This window comes from Pungitius pungitius, chromosome 1 (genome assembly GCF_949316345.1).
Source record: "Pungitius pungitius chromosome 1, fPunPun2.1, whole genome shotgun sequence".
Taxonomy (NCBI): domain Eukaryota; kingdom Metazoa; phylum Chordata; class Actinopteri; order Perciformes; family Gasterosteidae; genus Pungitius; species Pungitius pungitius.
Genome location: NC_084900.1, coordinates 15,752,764 through 15,772,760, shown reverse-complemented (window position 1 = coordinate 15,772,760; position 19,997 = coordinate 15,752,764). Strand labels below are relative to the sequence as shown.

Here is a 19,997-nt window from a genome sequence, read left to right as displayed (position 1 = left end):
AGAGTCAGCCGATGGACCAAGTCTTCATGAATCTGCTCACCTGACAGCTGACAGAGTCTGTGATGCTGGGAAAGGTCACGGAGGTGACCCCTGTGCCGTGAGGAACATTCAAGGGGGTGGAAGCTGTGCAGAGGGCAGCTGTGGTAATGGAGATTGAGATGGACTGAACCACAGCACGTGTCTGAGATGCTAGTAACTCTAAAACAGATCCCAGAAAATAATTTAAAATGCTGCACATTCATTTGTCTCCTCCAAGTTGGAAGATTTCTAATCAGTCATAACTCCCAAATATAAATGTAGCAAATTCCTTTGCCGGCGCTGGTTACAGAATAAACTGTGACGGCAAAAAGGAAGCTGCTATGTGGAGTTTAAGGTCATGTGTCACCAGACTGTGACAATGGAAGAACTTCTAAAGCACTTAAAACAGTTTATTACACATGAGAAAGTTAAAGGAAGCAGTGAGATCACAGCATGATTTTAAAGGGAGTTTTACGTATCGGCTTCATCTTAAAACCAAAGTAACGAGTTTTTGATTGTGGTCTTGTCACATTCCGAGTGTCCCGTGGTTCTCCCACAGCCAGGCGTGGTATTTGTTCAACATGTGATCTTCCGGTTTCACCTTTTGATAAAAAAAGCCCCATTAAAAACAGCATTCAAATATCTCGTGTCATTCGTGGACGTCACAAAACGCAAAGCAGACCCTCAAAGGGACTCGCCTCTCTCCACTCCTCCACGCAGAAGATCCTGAACGAGTCGTTGCCGTACTTCCCGATGCCGTGCAGCTCGGCGGGGGTAGCGCCACGGTTTGCTCACGTACTCGTCTGCGCGATGGGGGGGGGGGGGGGGGGAGAGCGGATTATATCATAACAAACCAATTGTTTGATATGTGTTGCCCAAAACGAGCACACTCACCAGAGAAGCGCACGAGCGTCTTGGCCCTCAGCTCGTTCAGGCCGAGTGGCTTCATGAGGTCACAGAGGGGCCTCCAGTCGGCCCGGCGGGTCGCCTCTGCAGACGGGTAACGCTCAAAGAACTGCCACAGCACCGGTATGGCCATCTTGCCTGTGTTGTTGGAAGGAATAAAAGCCAGAACTCAGTGGCGTTTGGAACAACACTGTCGCAACGCAGAGTGTGTGTTGGATCTAACTGACCACTGGTCTTGTTGAGAAAAATGGTGGCCACGAGGAGCCTCCAGGGGTCGTGGAAGAGGGTCTCCTGCACGAGGTTGTAGGGCGAGCGAGGCGGCGTCCACTTCCTGAAGGCCTTCCTCCTGGGGGGGCTGAGGCCTGTGTGCAGACGGTGTGCACGTCTCCTTATTGCAGATGTGCGTTTGATGTCTCTGCTTCTTGGTCTAACGTTACCTTCTCTGAAGGGCTTCCTGCTGAAGTAGGGGCTGGTTTTCCGTTTGTCAACTTTGGACTCTGGTCAGACAGGAAACAGTTATGTATATTTATTTATTATTGTCTTCAAGGAGATTACATGATCACAGCAGAGGTCGTTTGTTTTGTTTAAAAGAGAGAACGTAAAGTCTTTATGTGCATGAACCCAAACACATGATATGGAGGAGGTATGTGCTCTGAAGGGGACTTGATCAGGTAAATAATCAAATTATGGGAACTGAAATGGAGCAAACCTCATATATTGTGTAATAAGTTATTTTCTCTTAACCTTTAATCCCCCCCACAACGGACCTGTTGACATTGTTGTGATTTTGTAATTAGTACTTTGGAGTTATTACTTTTTACCAGGTGTGAGACATCGATGATCATACTCACTACTCCTCGGTGTGCGACTCCCCCCAGGGGTGGCGGGTGACAGCCCCTCCTTTCCCTCACCCCGATGACCTCCGACCTCCGGCTCAGGATCGGTCCCTCGCCCGTCCTCGCCTTGAGCGGGGGGGTCACCCCTCAGCGCCGGGACGGAGGGCCTCGAGTCGGCCTCCTCGTCCATCTGAGCTTCGGGAGGGTCTTGTCGCTCACCGTAGGGGGGGGGCCCATGCAGCTTGGCCCTCAGCCGACCGCCCCGCTGAGGAGTCTCCCGCGGTCCCACTCCCTCCTCCTCCTCCTCCTGCGCAGTGGGAGGAACGGCTCCTCCGTCTTCAGCATCCCTCCTGGGGGAGGAGGCGGTTCTCTCGGGTTCATTTGGAGGAGGCGGCTCCTCCGCTGTCCCCTGTTGTCCATTTGAGTGTCTTTTCTGTCTCCCCCTGCGTTTCCCTTTGGAGGCCTGTGACGGGGGGGCCACGTCGTCCTTGGATGCGGTGAAACCAAAGAGTTTCATGTCTACGCTCCCTTCTCCATCCTTGAGGAGGAAGGCGAGCAGGGACGCTCTGGAGCGGAACCTCTGCCCTCCGGGACTTTGCACGACAGAGAGAGAGAGAGAGAGAGAGAGAGAGAGAGAGAGAGAGAGAGAGAGAGAGAGAGTCAATTAGACGCTCATCCAACAAAGCACTGGAGTCCTGATTAAAGGAAACAACGAGTCACCTTGTAATGTAGATGTCCACTTTGCCCGCTGTCTTGCCTGCTTTCCGCTGCCGGACCTCTCTGCTCCAGCCAAAGGGCAGCGTGGACGCAGCGAGGATGTCATCACGTCTGGGACTTTGGTTGTTGTTGCCGGTATCACAGCCGGGGTGTTCTTTTCCTCCCAGATCAGCAGCCATTGCTGGATCCTTTACCTGACATGATCATTCCATTGTGGCCGTAATGGACACAACAATGCACTCTAATATAAAGTATGCAGGCATCTAAACATCGTGGATCGAACTAAGCAGCAGATGATGAGTTTGAGTGTGTGTTTCTCCCCCCGGGTGATTCCTGACGTCAAGATGGACTCAGCCGCCTCGCCTCCACACCCGGAAGTAGCGAGCGGGTCCGAGTCTGCGCAGTGAGAACGAGTCGTGAAAACGGAGCTTAGCATGAAAAACCGACGAGCTAAAGCAACCTGTTGATGCGACCCCCCCGACCCCCTTAGTACGGTTTGTTGTTCAAATAAAGAGAAGGAGGTGAGATGAGAGCCGTTCTAGCGTGGAAAGAAACCATTCGGGACCAATGGTGAGCGTCTGGACGTTTGGGTCGCGTCTGTCATGCCGCGATGTAACGCTAGGTGGTTAGCAACGGCGGTTGCTATGTAAACTAAAGACAGCCGGCTAACGTTAGCTAGCATTAGCCCGCAGCAACTGTCACAAATAACAGATAATGTGTCAGGTTTACGATTATTGCATCTTCTTTATCATGGGAAATGTTTTCTCTACCAATAGTGTAGCTTGTCATCTTTGCTACGGCACAATGCTAAGTTGAAGCTAACGTAAAGCTAACGTTAGCTTAGTTTGTTCTCGTTTATCTCGGATCGGTCTCGGTTGTTTCTGGAGCTAAAGCTCCTTCTTTGCCTGCTGCTACTGACATAACGTAACATTTAATGTGTACTAACATTGGCTTGGATTATAGAACCAAAGTTCTTGATATTGGCTTTCTAAATACATTCGTATCGGGCTGTAACTGTAAATGTTTAGTTAACAGTTGTCGTGGCAACAATACGTATTAAAGGGTCATTTGTTGTCATTATCAAATACAGGGCTGCACAACAAAATGCAGAGACAAACATTTTCAGAAAAAACAGTCAAATAGACCTTGTGAGCCTTGTGATTATTCCAGACGCAAATCCCTAGATATTCAGTTCACTATTATTTAATACAATGTGCAAATCAATGCATTTATTAGTCCCACAGTGGGGACATTTGCAAATCCTCTTTATTAAGAACCTTAAACCCATGGATATCTGTCATGTTTCCGCAATATCTGACTTCATTGACACGTGGTTTGTTAATAACTGGAGAAACAAATAACCTTTTTTGCAGCATTTATGACCTTGCCTTCAAGCCGGATGGCAGCCAACTCATCATCGCTGCAGGACTTCGCGTCCTCGTAAGGCTTTTCCACATTTATTTGGCCAAGACAGATATATAAAGAATAAATGCTTTCCTATCATATTAATTGATGTGTGATATTTTGGTTGCAGGTTTATGACGTAGCCGATGGAACTATTATCCAGCCTTTAAAGGGACACAAAGACACAGTGTACTGTGTGGCCTATGCTAAAGATGGTACTCGAGGGGCTTTTCATTTGTACACTACATTTGACTTTATAAGTCTTTATCTGTTACTAACTCCATTCTTCTACAGGTAAAAGGTTCGCCTCGGGGTCTGCTGACAAAAGCATCATCATCTGGACTTCTAAACTGGAGGGTATTTTGAGATACACGTAAGTGTTTCCTTATCCATCACTCTATAGTCACATAAATGTATTTCTTGTTGTCCCAGTGGGCTTTACAGTCTCTACACACCCGCTGTGCCCGGGACCCTCACACTGCTACAGGACAAACTGAAAAAAACAGAAAGAAATGTTAAAGTAGGGATTCCCCTACTAGGAAGGCAGGAGTGCAATGGATAGATGTGCAGAATTAACAACATAACAGAGTATAAATGCAACCTATTTAATTTGTACTACTTCTTCCCATCTTTTCATTTGTTCATCTGTAGTCACAATGACTCTATCCAGTGTGTTGCTTACAACCCTGTCACTCACCAACTTGCCTCCTGTTCTTCTGGGGACTTTGGTAAGTGCACCATGAGTCCATATTGCACTTAAATATATTGTTCATAATGTATTATAAACATTAATATATAATATATATTGGACATCTCAGTATATTTTTACTTCCTTAGGTCTTTGGTCACCGGAGCAAAAATCCGTGAACAAACACAAAGTGAGCAGCAAAATAACATGTTGTGGGTGAGTGAGCTTTGCAGTTGTAACTGTCTACAACATTTCATTCGCTTTAACACAACACATTTACGCTGAAGGCTTTCGTTGAAGGTGGACAAACGACGGCCAGTACCTCGCCCTTGGCATGATGAACGGCGTGGTGAGCATTCGGAACAAGAACGGAGAGGAGAAGGTCAAGATCGAGCGTCCAGGAGGCTCCTCTTCCCCCATCTGGTCCATAGTCTGGAACCCCTCAAAGTTAGCACACATCACAAAATAAAATAACACGGCTCTTTATCTTCACCAATTCATTGGATTTTAGGCCCTGCACTCACTCACTCAAGTTAAAACAATGTTGCTAGGATTTTAAGAAGTGATGTGCTGTCGGGAGTCCGTTGCTTTTGAAGTGAATAGCTCGCGTGGGACCAGTAGGTGGCAGCAGTCAACCAGGGAGTATTGGAAGTCTTCCTCACTGAGGAAGAAGAGTTAGATGCCGCCTACAGTCGAAGTGAGGAAGACAACTGTAGCCATGACAGAGGACTGCTGGACAGGTTAATTAAGAGAAAAGGGAACTCGGCAAGAGACTAATTAGCTAGAGGGAGTTTAAAGAGGCCATAGAGGAGAGACGATATTTATTTTAACAAAGACCGTCCCGTGGAGACTTTAAATATAAAACAGGGAGGTCAGAGCTCAGGGTCAGCCAATGAAAAGTGTCTGTTCTGCCGCCAGGGATTCAGTGTGTTGAGCATGAATAGATACCCGACTGTCAATGACACGGATTAAAGACAAATGCAAAGTCACGATAAGCACATTTCAAATCCGGATACAGCTTAAATATTTCATTTGTCATCGTTACCTAAACAACCAAAGTCCCCACGGTGCAGTGTGTTGACAGAAGGGCTCATGCCTGAGGTCGTCGTGGTCGTCGTTGTTGTTATTGTTGTTGTGTGTTTTCACAGGGACGAGCACAATGACATTCTGGCTGTGGCAGACTGGGGTCAGAAACTGTCCTTTTACCAGCTCAGCGGAAAGCAGGTGAACACCGCAGGTCCACCCATGTCCGTCAGACCGCGTGCCTTAACATGGGGACTTTGCTAGGATACGTAATACGTGCACGGTCTTACTTGTCCGACATGTTCTAATAGAATCCATTTATTTTTCTCCCCTGCCGCTTCAAACCTTTCAAAAGTACCTTTTTAAATGGCCAAATATGTGTGGCCTCGTTATAACGTTATAGCAACACGCTATCGGCTCCGTGTACGTGCCTTCACTTGCTTTAGCAATAAGTCTGTTTATCTGTCCGAAATATGTGGTATTGGGAACCCGTAACAGAGTTGAAGAGCGGCATTTCCTGTTGTAATAAGCCTGTCAGGCTCTATTGAAACCATAACAGTACATTGGAAGTGATCCTGCTATGCTCTAATACCCCCCCCCCCCCCCCCCCCACACACACACACACACACACACTGTCCCTCCTTCCTCCTGAATTCCCTTAGGCCATTACTGTAATTATAGACAAATATGCATTGTTCATTACTCTGCCGCTGGCTCACATATTGCCATTGGCCTTTTTTATTTAAGTGAACACTCTGTTTTGATTAGGAACTGTTTGCAATAAAAGAAGAGAGCGGATTGTCGGCCAGCTTTGAGCAGCAGAAACAGACTGATGCGCTGCGCATGTTGTCTTTGAACATTAAGACAACAGAAAACCTTTTTATGTGCATCGTTTGAAGGAACACACAAAGGGACGAGTGTACTCGGGACTTTGATGTGAGACGGTGGGAGGTGCTGCCCCCCCCTCCCCCCTCCCCCCCTCCCCCGGGCAACAAACACCAGAAAAGAATCTTCTTTTTATCCTTCGGTTAACGCTCACTTTTCTTTTTTTCTCTCTCAGATCGGCAAAGACAAGACCCTCACCTACGACCCTTGTTGCGTCGGCTACTTCTCCAAGGGCGAGTACATAGTCCTGGGGGGCTCCGACAAGCAGGCGTCCCTCTACACCAAGGACGGCGTGCGGCTGGGCACCATCGGGGAGCAGAGCGCCTGGGTGTGGACGTGCCGGGTTAAGCCCGACTCCAACTTCGTGGTGGGTTCCTCAGCTCGATGGAGCAATGTGTCTGGAGAAATGATCCCCAATTTTGAAGTAATAGAGCATGTCAGAGCGAGAAGAGAGGTGAGAAAATGTAATGCAAAACACTGATGAAGCTCAGACCTTCTATCCAGAGTGTCAGTCTGCATTTGATACAAGAGTCATTTCATTTAACACTAACACCTTAGCCTTTTTTTTTTTTCTTGGTTCGGCTATATTTAGCTGAAAGTGATGGGGAATCCAGGAGAGAATTGGCTGCTGGCACGTTCTCTCGGTTCTACTGTGTAGACGCTTTAGCAACAGGAACATTTTCCCACTCTTTCAGTCTTTTCTTAGAGGCGTTAATAGGATGCACTGCTACATTGTTATCTCCTCTCTAGGTGTTGGGCTGCCAGGATGGGACCATCGCCTGCTACCAACTTATCTTCAGCACAGTTCACGGCCTCTACAAGGACCGCTATGCGTACAGAGACAGCATGACGGATGTCATCGTCCAGCACCTCATCACTGAACAAAAAGGTGTGCGTTTGCCTTAGCCGCGGGATATTTAGTTAATAATAGAGGATGTGATTACCGTTAAATGTGTCTGTCACTTCCATGATAAAGGTCATAGAAGCCATATTAAACTTTTTTTTAATATCAAAGAGTATATAGTTGTTTTTATAAAGGTGAGATGTCAGCTCATTACTATCACCATCAATCTTTGCATGGGCTAAGACAATAACACCTTCCATTTCCTTCGCTCCCTAGTACGCATAAAGTGCCGCGAGCTGGTGAAGAAGATCGCCATCTACAGAAACCGCCTGGCCATCCAGCTGCCCGAGAAGATCCTCATCTACGAGCTCTACTCGGACGACTCCTCGGACATGCACTACCGGATCAAGGAGAAGATCTGCAGGAAGTTTGAGTGCAACCTGCTGGTGGCCTGTTCCCAGCATATCATCCTGTGTCAGGTCAGAGGAGATTCTGTTGAATGCTCGTGAAAACAAACCGTCCAGAACACTCATTTCAGTTTGATTACTTGAAACGCCTCGCTCGCTGCTCCAGGGGGCTTTTTGTGTTTCGGGTCACTCCTCGCGTAATGATACAAGCCGTCCCCCTCCCCCCCCCCTCCTGGTTCTGCCTGTCAGACTAAATCGTGCTGACCCGAGGTGTCACTCTGCTTCTTTGTAAATGACACTAATGCACACTTGACAGATTGCGCGAGAGGCCGTCGGGACATTTGAGAACTATTACCACGATGGAAGCAGAGTGAGTCAGTGTTTAGCCATTCGATACCAGCCCAAACAGCCCGGCCAAGAATGAAAACATCTCGCAATCGCTGCTTTTCCAGATGTTTCTTCCCGGCTTGCAAAAGGCTCCAGCTGTGCTTGTGCTCTGCAGCCTCCGTCTCGGCCCCCTCAACCGCCTTCGAGCTGGATGCAGCCGCAGAGTTGAATGAAGCGCCGCATTCTGCTGAAGCAGCGGGGGGGGGGCTCCTCTCCCTTCCTCGTCTCTGCGTGTTTGACAGAGGCTGCAAGGGGGGGGGGGAGCAGCCGTGACACGGGGGTTATTTCCTTTTTAAATCTGTCTGTGTGCGACAGAGCTGCTTCAGATCTCAGACTTCAGGCCTCAGCTTTCAGACCCCATAAATGGGCCGTGTGCGGCTCTGTCAAATCCAATCACTGTTTGTCTTTTGGGGCATTGCTCTCTGCCGCAGAGCCTCACACAGCTGGTAGGCCTTTCCGGGCATGTCGTTAAATAAGGTACGGCGCGCAAAAAATACAGCAGGATAATTGAGTCACACCGAAGGAGTCAGTGTTTGACGCGTTAAATGTAATTGTGGTCTCACCTCTCCCGCTGCGCTCTGCAGGAGAAGCGCCTGCAGTCCCTGTCCTTCACCAGCGTCAAGGAGAAGGAATGGGTGATGGAGTCTCTAATTCGATACATCAAAGTGATCGGTGGTTCGCCAGGCAGAGAGGGCCTATTAGTGGGCTTAAAGAACGGTGCTGTGAGTATTTTGGGAAAATGCAGCCCCCTCATTAAGTAACCCTCAGCAATGACACCCGTGCGCAGCGGCCACCTCCGACCTCCACTCAGTCTCCCTTTTCTCCGCCCCTCGGGGCCACGTAGATCCTGAAGATATTCGTCGACAACCCGTTCCCCATCACGCTGCTGAAGCTGTCCACCTCGGTGCGCTGCCTGGACATGAGCGCCTCCCGCAACAAGCTGGCTGTGGTGGACGAGCACAACACGCTGCTGGTCTACGACGTCGTCAGCAAGGAGCTGCTCTTTCAGGTCAGCGGGCCGGAGGTGGGGAGGGGGGGGGGGCAGCTGCAGAGGGATGTAACGACATAGAAACACGTGTGTGTGTGTAATTGTTTGCGTTGGGTCATCTGGTCTGTGTCTCGCAGTCACCTCTTGACCTTGCCCCGCCCCCTCACCCACTCCCCCCTCTTGCTCCCCGTAGGAGCCTAACGCTAACAGCGTGGCCTGGAACACCCAGTGTGAGGACATGCTGTGTTTCTCCGGCAACGGCTACCTCAACATCAAGGCCAGCAACTTCCCCGTCCACCAGCAGAAGATGCAGGGCTTCATGGTCGGCTACAACGGCTCCAAGATCTTCTGCCTCCACGTCTACGCCATGTCGGCCGTGGAGGTGCCTCAGGTGTGTCAGCCCGTCCTGGTCTGGAGGCGGAGCCTGTGTCCCGTGCGGCCAATGGGTCTCAAATTTGATGCTATTTGTTTGTAACGGCAAAGGCCAAAATGATGAAAATGCCTGGAGGGCTCCAGTTATTGACGTAGAAGTGGCGTGAATCCCCACTTCCTGTTTATTGATCAGTCTGCTCCTGTTGGACGGGCTTTTTGTTGTTGCTCCACTCAGTCGGCCCCTATGTACCAGTACCTGGAGAGGAAGATGTACAAGGAGGCCTACCAGATCGCCTGTCTGGGCGTGACCGACAGTGACTGGAGGGATTTAGCCACCGATGCCCTGGAGGGACTCGACTTCGACACCGCCAAGAAGGCCAGTAACACACTCGCACACGTCGCGATTGCAATCGACCTGCTGGATTTACGGCTTTTAGCTTCACAGAATCATAAAAGCGTACAAATGGCAGCAACTTCCTGCAGATGTGAGGACATTTTAAATAAATGTTCAAATCACAATACTTTCTGCAGTATTTTGAGGAAACTGCTCCATAATGATCTCTTGTCTTCCCAACTTCCAGGCCTTCATTAGAATCAGAGACCTGCGCTACCTGGAGCTCATCAATAGCATCGAGGTGAGACTCACTCATGAGAACGGGTACGGTGTTGTGTACAGCCAAGCTCACTTAAATAAAAAAACCCTCCCTCTAATGATTTCTGCTCCAACCAGAGTCGACATCATTAGGTGTATCCACGGCAGAGGGAAAGCTCGGTCAATCACAATTATTAATGGTCGTCATGCCTTTAATTGCAATGCTTTGCCCGGAGCTACACTTAAAAAGCTCTCGAGGAAGTGAGGAACGTGCATCCTTAATGACCTCCCCGGGGCCCAGAATACACACACACACAAAGGACACACACACACGCAGGACAATATTCATGACGAGCAAAGAGACGTTTTTTTCAGCTTTGTATCTGGAGAAAGTTTGTGCTCTTCCTTCATGAGGAAGGGGGAAATACCGCGTGCGTGTTCGGTTACGTGACAGAAATGTTTATTGTGTCATATAAACATTTTTGTTGTCTTTTCCCGTGGTGACTGATGGGTGCCGTAGTTTAGTGTTCGTTCAGACCCGAGGCTGATTGCATCCTGCAGGCCAAAGCGTATTCAGTGACTTCTGTGCGGTTTTACTTTGTTGACTCGTTGTGTGCGTTGGTACACGCACGTGAGCGTGTAGCCCTGCACACGTGCCACTGTTTGTGTCCACTGATTTTCCAGGAGAGGAAGAAGCGGGGGGAGAGCGACAACGAGCTGTTCCTGGCCGACGTCTATGCCTACCAGGGGAAATTCCACGAGGCAGCACAGCTCTACAAGCGCACCGGCCACCAGCCCAGAGCTCTGAGCATGTACACCGACCTGCGGCAGTTTGAGTACGCCAAGGTGATCAAAGCACCGATTGACACACACACACGTACCTCAGTATCAATGCGGACAGAGACACCTGGAAAGCGCGGTGTGTTTAAGGGTTGTGGAACATGTGTTTTTCTTCATGCACAGTTATGCCAAGTTGGGGCCCTGCGTTCAAACCCCCCCCCCCCCTCCTCCTCCCCTTTACCGTCTGTCTTTCATCTCCTCGTATATCACTGGAATCTCCACATATATCATCTGATCTGGGCACACACACACACACACACACCGTGCTCCTGCAGACGTGTCCGCGTCCTCCACACGGGGAACTTACACACATAGTTAGAGATGGAAATGGAGCACAAAAGGAGAGAAATAAGGCGAGCGTCTGCTTTTTTTCTTTAACGTTGATCACTTTGATGAGGGGGGTCATTCGGAGTTGAGGCAAATTCCTGCTTTACTGTGTTTACATGCGCGGAGGCTTTGATCGCCGTGCGTCCACGTCTTTCTGGAGCGGGCGACACCACTGCGGCTCGCCGCCTGTATGTTTGTGTGTGCATCAGACTGAATGTGTGTTTGATGTGGCTGTGGTTGTATATTTATGTGGCTGTGTGGCCATCTGGTGCTACAAGCTGCTTGTTTTGGGTGGGACCGACACCGGAGGGCCAGCCGGGCCGGCTGTTTGGACGGCTCTCTTCCTCCCGTCTCGGCCGTGACCCGCGCGCTTTCCGGATGTCCGGAACCGGACGCGTCTTGCCGCCCGATTGGCAGACACTTTCACCTCTGAATGCCCGCCTTCCATTTTTACAGCTTGACGTTGCGCTCGAGCTAATCAACCACCGATCGCAAGAGAACTAAACGTCCGCCTGAACCGAGCTACACGTGACGTGTTGCCATGACAACGTAGCGATATAGAGGGCACACGTCCACATTGTTAAATTAAAATGTTAATAAAGGGAATCAAATTCAAAAGTATTATTTACAAAGTCAAACTCCAATCTTTTCTTAAAGGATCTGTAACCGTGTGACTGCTCTGCGCGGTTTTTCTTTCTCGCAGGATTTCGTTGGAGCGACGGACCCGAAGAGCTCTCGCATCCTGATGACCAAGCAGGCCGACTGGGCAAAGAGCAGCAAGGAGCCCCGGGCGGCGGCGGAGATGTACCTGTCAGCGGGGGAACATCTCAAAGCCATCGACCTCATCGGGGAACACGGCTGGGAAGACATGTAGGTCGTTCTGGATCCGTCCTTGAACACGACAGTTACTCCCTTTTAACCTTTTCTAATCTATCTTTTGGGATTTGTGTGCATGATTTCCACAAAGCTTCAAATGCCAGCTAAAATACCTCTTTGAATATTAGAAGTGGACACAAGATATGAAAAAATAGATCATAGTAAACCTGAACTTTAAGGTTAAATCTGATGCTTTAGCATCAAGATGCTTCAGCCCTCACAGGATTCCTTATGGGATGTGTTGAGGTTTAAAGTTGATACTCTGAAGTGTGACTTGCTTATTGTTACTAGACCCCGATGAATGAGCCTCACTCTGCAGAATTTGCAGAATATATTAGTTAGTTGTCTTTATGCATCCACAGGGATCATCTATTGATTGGTTGCATAGTAGCATCACCTGGCATCCAAAGTAAATAACCAGAACTATAGCTGTATTTCCTACTATAGAAGATGCATAGGGAGTTATTACTTTTCTATTATCTTTCACTCACACGTGTGTAGTGGGAGTGTGTGTGTGGTTGGATACCAGGCTCACTGATGAGCACGCTGAGTGGCTCCACACTATGCACACTGCAGTGCTCCTGAGGACCGACCCTGACTGGCTTCTGCTTTCCGCCCCCCTCTGCGCTCTCCCCCAGGCTGATCGACATCGCTCGAAAGCTGGACAAGGCGGAGCGGGAGCTGCTGGCGAAGTGTGCGCTCCACTTCAAGCGGCTGAAGCACCACGGCTACGCCTCGGAGACCTACTCCAAGATGGGAGACCTGGAGGCCCTCGTGCAGCTGCACGTGGAAACCTGCCACTGGGAAGAGGTCCGGCACACGGGGGGGGGGGAGGAGGCCCACCTGCTCTGCTCATCACGGCTTATAGACGTATATATATTTATATATGGAACGTACCGGAGATAATCCTATAGGGGCAATGGGAACCTCGTAGCGCCGCGCTAAATAAACGTGTCAGGTATTTTATCTCTCTAACCACGGCTGAATGCAAACAACAACAAAAAAACGTGTCTGCCGGATATTCTGCACTGAGAAAGTTACAACCACACAGACACACACACACACACACACTACCCAGAGCTAATCATCCAGCTTTTGGATTTCTCTGAATCCATGCCCACATGATGATTGCCGAGTTAGAAGCATAAAAACGCTCTACCGCACTGTAGCTGAGTGCTTAACGCTCCATTCTGCTTCCAATCAAATCGGGGGGGGGTCGTGCTGCCTCAGACAGGGAGAAGATCTAGCCGTTGTTTAATCCGCCTGCGCTCTATCATCGAGTTAAAGGCGTTGCAGAGGTGCACGATTTGCATAAAAAAAGCCTAAAAACAGAGCGACGGCCTCCTGGGTTTATTTATTGATCCTCAGAGAGAAAACCAGAGAGGTTGAGGGAGCTTCAGGTGCCTCACTGGGGGGAGGGGGGAGACACAGACTGGCGCATGGCTCGATGACCACGTACTTGGCTCTGGGCTCACAGGCCTGGGACACACACACACACTGGCTGTGCGGTACCCCTGGTGTGTGTTCCTTGGCTCAGGTTCGTACCACATGACGTTTACGTGAATCATAATGTGTGTCCACATCGCTCTTTAACCGCCATTAATGTCCCGTCATTCAAAAAAGTGCCAGTTGCAACTGAGCGTGAAATCAATTCAATAACTGCGCTCGTTAATAACGCGACGCCATGTTTTGACTGGAAGTCATATGTGTGTTTTCTTTCAATGACGTGTGTGCCAACTTGCCGCGGTCAACTCGTCACGACTCTCCTCCCCCCCCCCCTCTCCTCAGGCCTTCTCGCTAGCGGGGAAGCACCCCCAGTTCAAGAACAGCGTCTTTGTGCCGTACGCGCAGTGGCTGGCGGAGCACGACCGCTTCGAGGAGGCGCAGAAAGGTGAGTGTGCGGCGCCGCGTGGCGTCTGGCCCCGCGCGGCGCCGCAGGAGAACCCGAGCCGCTCGGCCCGCCGGCCCAGCCTCTAATCACCAGAGCTACAAGCGGCTCTTGATGATGATTAGCGGCTGTAACCATAGTTATAATCAGCTCATAGATTCATAATTATGATCTCAGCGGGCGTATTTCCTCCCTCGTACATAATCTCCCCCTCAGCAGTGAACTCGGCCTGATTGTGTTGCAGCTCGCCGACGGCCTCGCGTCCTGCTGATTGTGTGTGTTTTAGTGACGCGGTGTTGTGTTACTGGATTAACTGTAATCGAGTCTGGAGGTTCCAGTCTGTCTCCTGTCCACTCGCTGCGGGCACATTTATTTTTTTTGGGGGGGGGGCGGGCTAAAACGTGGTTCTCGGGAGGTTTTATTGGCTCCGGTGCATTTTTTCATCATCACCTAAGAGTTTACTCACTATTTCCTTTTTAGTTTCATTGCTCTTTTCATCCCAGTTTAACTCATTCGAAAGAATGTTGCAGACGTTACCGACCTGCTTTCTGTTACTGGCCTACACGTCGTTAATGCATGTCAGTGCTGCATTACTGCTGGGGCGGGGGGGGGGGGGGGAGGGCTCGGGGTACTTCCTCACAATAACCAACAGCAGCTGAGTGTGGTTTTTATCCACTTAAGTAGACTGATAAATATTTGCCACTAATATGTCCTGACCCCCACTGTGGTTGCAGGGCCAGGGTCACTGGAAGGGGTGAGGGGGGTAGTTGGGTGAGGGGGGTGGGGGGGGGGTTTGACTCGACTCCCTAAAGCTGCCTCTAATTACCCTCTGATGGGAACATGAAGAATATTACTGGCGCTTATTAGGGCTTCACAGTCAAAGCGCTTCGTCCTTTGATATTCAGGAGAAAGAGAACGTGTGTGTGTGTGTGTGTGTGTGTGTGTGTGTTTCATGTAGGTAGTAAAATCCAATTGTGTCAAAAAAGGCAGCTAATTCTTTCCAGATGTGACTGTGCATGTGTTGTATTGTGACCTCAACTTTCATAAACACACATGATTACTGTTGTACTTGATGTTATTTACGTGACGGAGTAAAGATTCAACCCAAAAACCAGTCTGTAGGAGCCGATCGTTTCCTTCTTTTTAAAACGGGACACATGGGGTATCGCTTAAAAGGAAAAATAGCATTTCCCACTCTAAATGAAACGTCATTTTAAATAATTAAGTTTGCACAATACTTGATGTATTACTTGGTGTCAAATAACGTCTGGGAGGCTCGGTGCTAAAAACCCTGCAGCAACGACGCCATAAACAATCCATCAATCCCTGCTTCTCTCTCTCTCTCTCTCTCTCTCTCTCGCCCTGCGTAGCATTTCACAAGGCCGGGCGACAGAACGAGGCCGTGAAAGTCCTGGAGCAGCTTACCCACAATGCAGTGGTGGAGAACAGGTTCAGCGATGCAGGCTACTATTACTGGATGCTGTCCATGCAGTGTATGGACATCGCCAGAGGTGAGATCAACCTCCCCTGTGATCATTTACAGAGTCTTGTTGTCCCCTCCTGATCCACCGGGTTCGTGTGTTTTCGTCCTGAAGCAGAAAGCGAAGCCCAGAGGGACGAAATGCTGAAGAAGTTCGAGAGCTTTCAGCATCTCGCTGAACTCTACCACGTCTATCGCTCCATCCAGCGCTACACGGTGAGAACCGCTCACCGCGTCAGCTCTAATCACACATGGCCGGACCGGAGGGGGGGGGTTGGCTTTGCTTGGAAATCAGGAGGCAGCCATCAGACTGACGGCTCTGGAAAGCGTTCCCGCTCTGTGGTTCAGGTTCATGTTCCACATTTAGAATCTGTAACTGCGGTTCTGCTGGTTCGCTGTGGCGTTGACAGCAAGCAGGTCGTTCAGCTGGGATCGTCAGGGAGACTTGGGGATGTTCTGGGTCGGGACCACTGATCGATCCTCAGCGCCATCACCAAACCTTTCACAGAAGAGTTGATGCAACACAGAACGGATCACAGTCGCTTCCTGCAACCTCCCTGATCCCTATCGCCGTGGTAACCAGCTGCGTGATTGATCATGATGACTATTTCAACAATGGCCTCCTCCATTGCCTCTCCCCCCAGCCCTAACCCACTTACAAACAAGCAATCTCTGGTTATGAGCACTCCATGTGGAACCTGGCCTGTGTCAGTGTCATCAGTCTGTTGTTTCAGCCCCCCCCCTCCGGGCCCCACTCCAATAGAGACGCATCTGTGTGATCCAGACCAGGCGGGCACCAATGATTTAGATTATCAACTTTTATGATAACGTGCCGCTAACGATTGCTCCCACAGAGTCGTGTGTGTGTGTGTGTGTGTGTGACCTGCCAGATGTAGACATGTTTCAACCTAAACCCAAGCAAGCTGCGACTGAAAACGGGAAATAATGATGAGAAGAAAGTCTTCTCACGGGACTCAAATATCAATCCACTGGATCAAAGTGCTAAATTTGATCCATTCAACTAAAACAATGTGTTCCGTGGAGCCGCTTTGCAGCTCCACGTTGTGATAATGTTGTCGTTGCTACGGAGACTACAAAGATGTTTAGGTCCCTTCTTTTGGGCTGTTTTTCATCTCCAGGATGAGCCCTTCAGTTCCCACATGCCAGAGACGCTCTTCAACATCTGCAGGTTCCTCCTGAACAACCTGGCCAAGGACATACCGCCAGGCATCTCTAAAGTGTATCCTTCCATTGGAGAAAGTAGTCCTCCTTACCAAGCCAAAGATCTCAAGCAAATGCTATTTTATAGAAGAAGAAAGTCGTGTGGGGTCGTTCTTCTCTGTGAAACTCTGACGGACATTTTGCCAGTCTGAAATCAAGCCTGGCAGAGACGGTGATGATAATGTGTCGGGGGGGGGGGGGGGGGGGGGGGGGGGGTAGAAAACGGAAACCAGGCTGCTGCTGCTGAGGGAAAGAAAAGGGGTGATGAAGAGGAGGAGGAGGAGAACGTTTTTCCTTATCCAAACAAAACGCTGTGATTAGTGAACTTTGTGCAGACGGATGCTCACACTAAACAATGTGCTTTAATTAGAAATGATACGCACACAACGCCACACAGACGGAATCCAATGCAGCCACACACACACACACACACACACACACACACACACACACAGACACACAGAGAGGAGGAAGGAAATCCCGGCCTATGAGGAGGAAATCAGCCTGAGCAGCTGGGATCCTCTTTGATTTGTTCCAGTAAACATTGTACTTGGATTCATAGAACGAGTCGGGGTGCTTTGGACTCCATCTGAACAATAAGACACAATGTGACGGAAAAGCTGCACCGAACCAGTTCCTCCTTACCGTGTGTGTGTGTGCGCGGCTGCAAATTATTGACCTGTCACCTGCCACTCTGCGTAGAAATACAAATAAGCAACGACTCCCTCGACTCGATCACAAACAACAGGCTTGTATAAGCGCGCACACACACGCGCCCACACACTTCAGAGGCATTCAGCCAGTGCTGCTGGCTCTGCACGGCTCTTGTTCTCCTCTTTAAGTTGTAGAAATAAAGGAAGTCCCCATACAGAAACCCCTCGTTCCGAATGAGGCATCTGTAGGTCAGCTGTTCCGCTCTCGTTAGTCTTCCCTAACCCGGCCGCCAGGAACACGTTGTACGCCTTGGCCAAGCAGAGCCGCCGACTGGGCGCCTACAAACTGGCCAGGTATTCCTACGAGAAACTCCAGGAGCTGCACGTTCCGTCTCGCTTCCAGGACTCGGTCGAGCTGGGCAGCCTCAACATCCGCTCCAAGCCGTTCCACGACAGCGAGGTCTGTGTTCGAGATGCTTCTGTTGTCTGTGTGGTTGTGTGTGTGTGTGTGCGTCTGATCTTCACCGTGTTTAACTGCAGGACCTGATTGAGGGCATGATGTGCTACCGCTGCTCCACCAACAACCCCCTGCTGAACAGCCAGGGGAGCGTGTGCATCAACTGCCGGCAGCCCTTCATCTACTCGGCCTCCTCATACGGTCAGCGACACGCCGCCCCCACCCCCCCCCCCCCCCCCCCCGCTTCCATGGTGACGCGCTCCCTTGGTAACGCGCTGTGTCTTCCTTTGGGCCCGCAGAGGTCCTGCCTCTGGTGCAGTTCTACCTGGAGGAGGGCGTGGGGGACGAGGAGGCCGTGTCTCTGATCGACCTGGAGGTCCCGCCCGCGGATCAGAGGGACGCACGCTGGCAGGACGTGGACCACGGCGGTATCCTTTGATCACCGCGGGTGTCCGTGTGCAGTCACAGGCGATTTTGCAAGCTCGGTATGAATTATTAAGAGAGGCTGCACCCGCCTCCCCCCCACCCCCCCCCCCCCCCCCCCACACACACACACACACACACACACACACCCGCCTTGTGACGCCTTTAAGAAGCTGTTTAGTCTGTGCTGGCCTCGATCCTGTGCTGGTGCGGTAAGCTGGCCGAGCTAAGTCATCTCAGCTCTCGAGCTAATAGGGTTAGCCAGGCTCTCCTGTCTCGTCTTAATGACACTAACCCTGCGGGAGCCGCAACCACAGCCCCCCCACCCTCCACCCCGGCGCGGGGGATTAACCTGCATTAGCCACAAGACGCTCAAGGGCACCGAGGTCTGCAGAGCCGCGGCGTGACTGACAGGCGCGTCCCATCGGCATTTCAAACAGCCTCCAGGCTGATCTCTTGACAATGGTCTGCAAAGTGCAGTGTAGGACACACGCACAACAAATAGGAAATGCGGCGTTGGTCTTAACGTCCAATCAGAGCTGCAGACTCTGAGGATGAACGAGCGCCTGGACGACGCAGAGGAAGACCCTTTTACTGCCAAAATGAGCTTTGAGGTGGGGCCAATTAAATATTCCAACCACCTGGGCAAGCCAGCTGGAGAGGGTAGAAAGGCCGGGGCTCATAGTGTGTGTGCGTGTGTGTGTGTGTGTGTCCCAAACAGCAGGGGGGCTCGACCTTTGTCCCCGTCAAGGTGGGTCGCGCGGCGCTGCGCTCCATGAGCAGGAGGGACGTCCTGATCAAACGCTGGCCCAGGCCGCTCAACTGGGAATACTTCCGCTCCCTGCTGCCCGACGTCAGCATCACCATGTGCCCCACTTGCTTCAAGGTACGGCGCGCACGAGGCGCACGATGACCCCGCGCGTTTGCTCTGATTCGCTCAGCTGTTGCGTTTTCATCCCCGTAGATGTTTCACAGTGAGGACTACGAGCTCCTGGTGCTTCAGCACAACTGCTGCCCTTACTGCCGCAGACCCATCGATGAGCAGAACTGATTCCCCCCCCCCCCGAAGCACCTCGTGACCATGGACAGTTTGTCATTATTGGTTTGTAATATACCTTTTGTTGTGATGCATCTGCTTCTCCTCCATCGGCCCTTGAGATCAGCGGCGTGTCCTCTGCGGACGGCGGTCATTAGTATAGTGTAAGAAAGTGCACCATCAGCCAATGAGATTACCTTAATCTGTCACTGATTACATCATCACTTTAAGAGGAGCCTGCCGGTACAATGTTTAAAGAAAACGACTATGACCTAGAAGAACGCTATTATAATTCAATGAAAAGGCCTCAGTTTGCCGTGAAGAAAACTCTGAAGCTTTTCTGTATGTTTTATAACCGTCCGGGACACGTCACCTGTTGTTTAGTCATGAAAATGTATCTTTTTATATTACTAGAAAGTATATAAATAAAGTTTGGTACTTTTTGTTACAGTGGTATTAACTTCCTCCTACTTCGGACTGAACTGTGTGTGTGTGTGTGTGTGTGTGTGTGTGTTAGCAGCACGCCCCACTGACTGTGATTGCTGCGAGTGGCGCCGTGCATTATGCAGCGGTCACAGATTAGCCTTTCACCGACGCAAATGAGAAATTTGCTCTGTTGTCGCTCCACTCAGCCGACGGTGGCCTCCGCTCCGTAATCGCCATCCCGGGGACGGTAATGTCGGGGGTTCGGGTAGCCGCGGCTGTGACCTCTGCCCTTGAGAGTGCGGA

At 50.4% G+C, this 19,997-nt stretch overlaps 2 protein-coding genes across 3 annotated transcripts; one reads left to right on the top strand and one right to left on the bottom strand.

Moving 5' to 3' along the window:
- Positions 1 to 413: 413 nt before the first annotated feature.
- mbd4 (methyl-CpG binding domain protein 4) lies at positions 414 to 2,704 on the bottom strand. Its single transcript, XM_037478302.2, is given in 8 exon segments — positions 414 to 619; positions 717 to 791; positions 793 to 821; positions 913 to 1,062; positions 1,152 to 1,286; positions 1,362 to 1,421; positions 1,776 to 2,353; positions 2,481 to 2,704. Coding segments are annotated over 8 exon segments (1,278 nt in total). The 5' UTR covers positions 2,657 to 2,704; the 3' UTR covers positions 414 to 544.
- A 166-nt stretch (positions 2,705 to 2,870) lies between these two features.
- Positions 2,871 to 19,716, top strand: ift122 (intraflagellar transport 122 homolog (Chlamydomonas)). 2 transcript variants are annotated; one of them, XM_037478212.2, is made up of 29 exons: positions 2,871 to 3,047; positions 3,851 to 3,917; positions 4,012 to 4,096; positions 4,176 to 4,254; positions 4,533 to 4,609; positions 4,719 to 4,785; positions 4,870 to 5,016; positions 5,718 to 5,793; positions 6,653 to 6,844; positions 7,228 to 7,366; positions 7,598 to 7,800; positions 8,700 to 8,837; positions 8,960 to 9,124; positions 9,297 to 9,494; positions 9,711 to 9,851; positions 10,057 to 10,110; positions 10,752 to 10,913; positions 11,938 to 12,104; positions 12,749 to 12,920; positions 13,899 to 14,001; positions 15,369 to 15,509; positions 15,597 to 15,694; positions 16,618 to 16,718; positions 17,647 to 17,812; positions 17,893 to 18,010; positions 18,109 to 18,237; positions 18,770 to 18,846; positions 18,954 to 19,118; positions 19,197 to 19,716. In XM_037478212.2, the coding sequence occupies exons 1-29, from the start codon at positions 3,004 to 3,006 to the stop codon at positions 19,281 to 19,283; spliced, it is 3,558 nt and encodes a 1,185-aa protein (XP_037334109.2). In that variant the 5' UTR covers positions 2,871 to 3,003; the 3' UTR covers positions 19,284 to 19,716. The 2 variants fall into 2 exon arrangements, with proteins under 2 accessions (XP_037334109.2, XP_037334108.2); XM_037478211.2 differs by having other exon boundaries at positions 2,906 to 3,047; positions 15,594 to 15,694.
- The last annotated feature ends 281 nt before the right edge of the window (positions 19,717 to 19,997 follow it).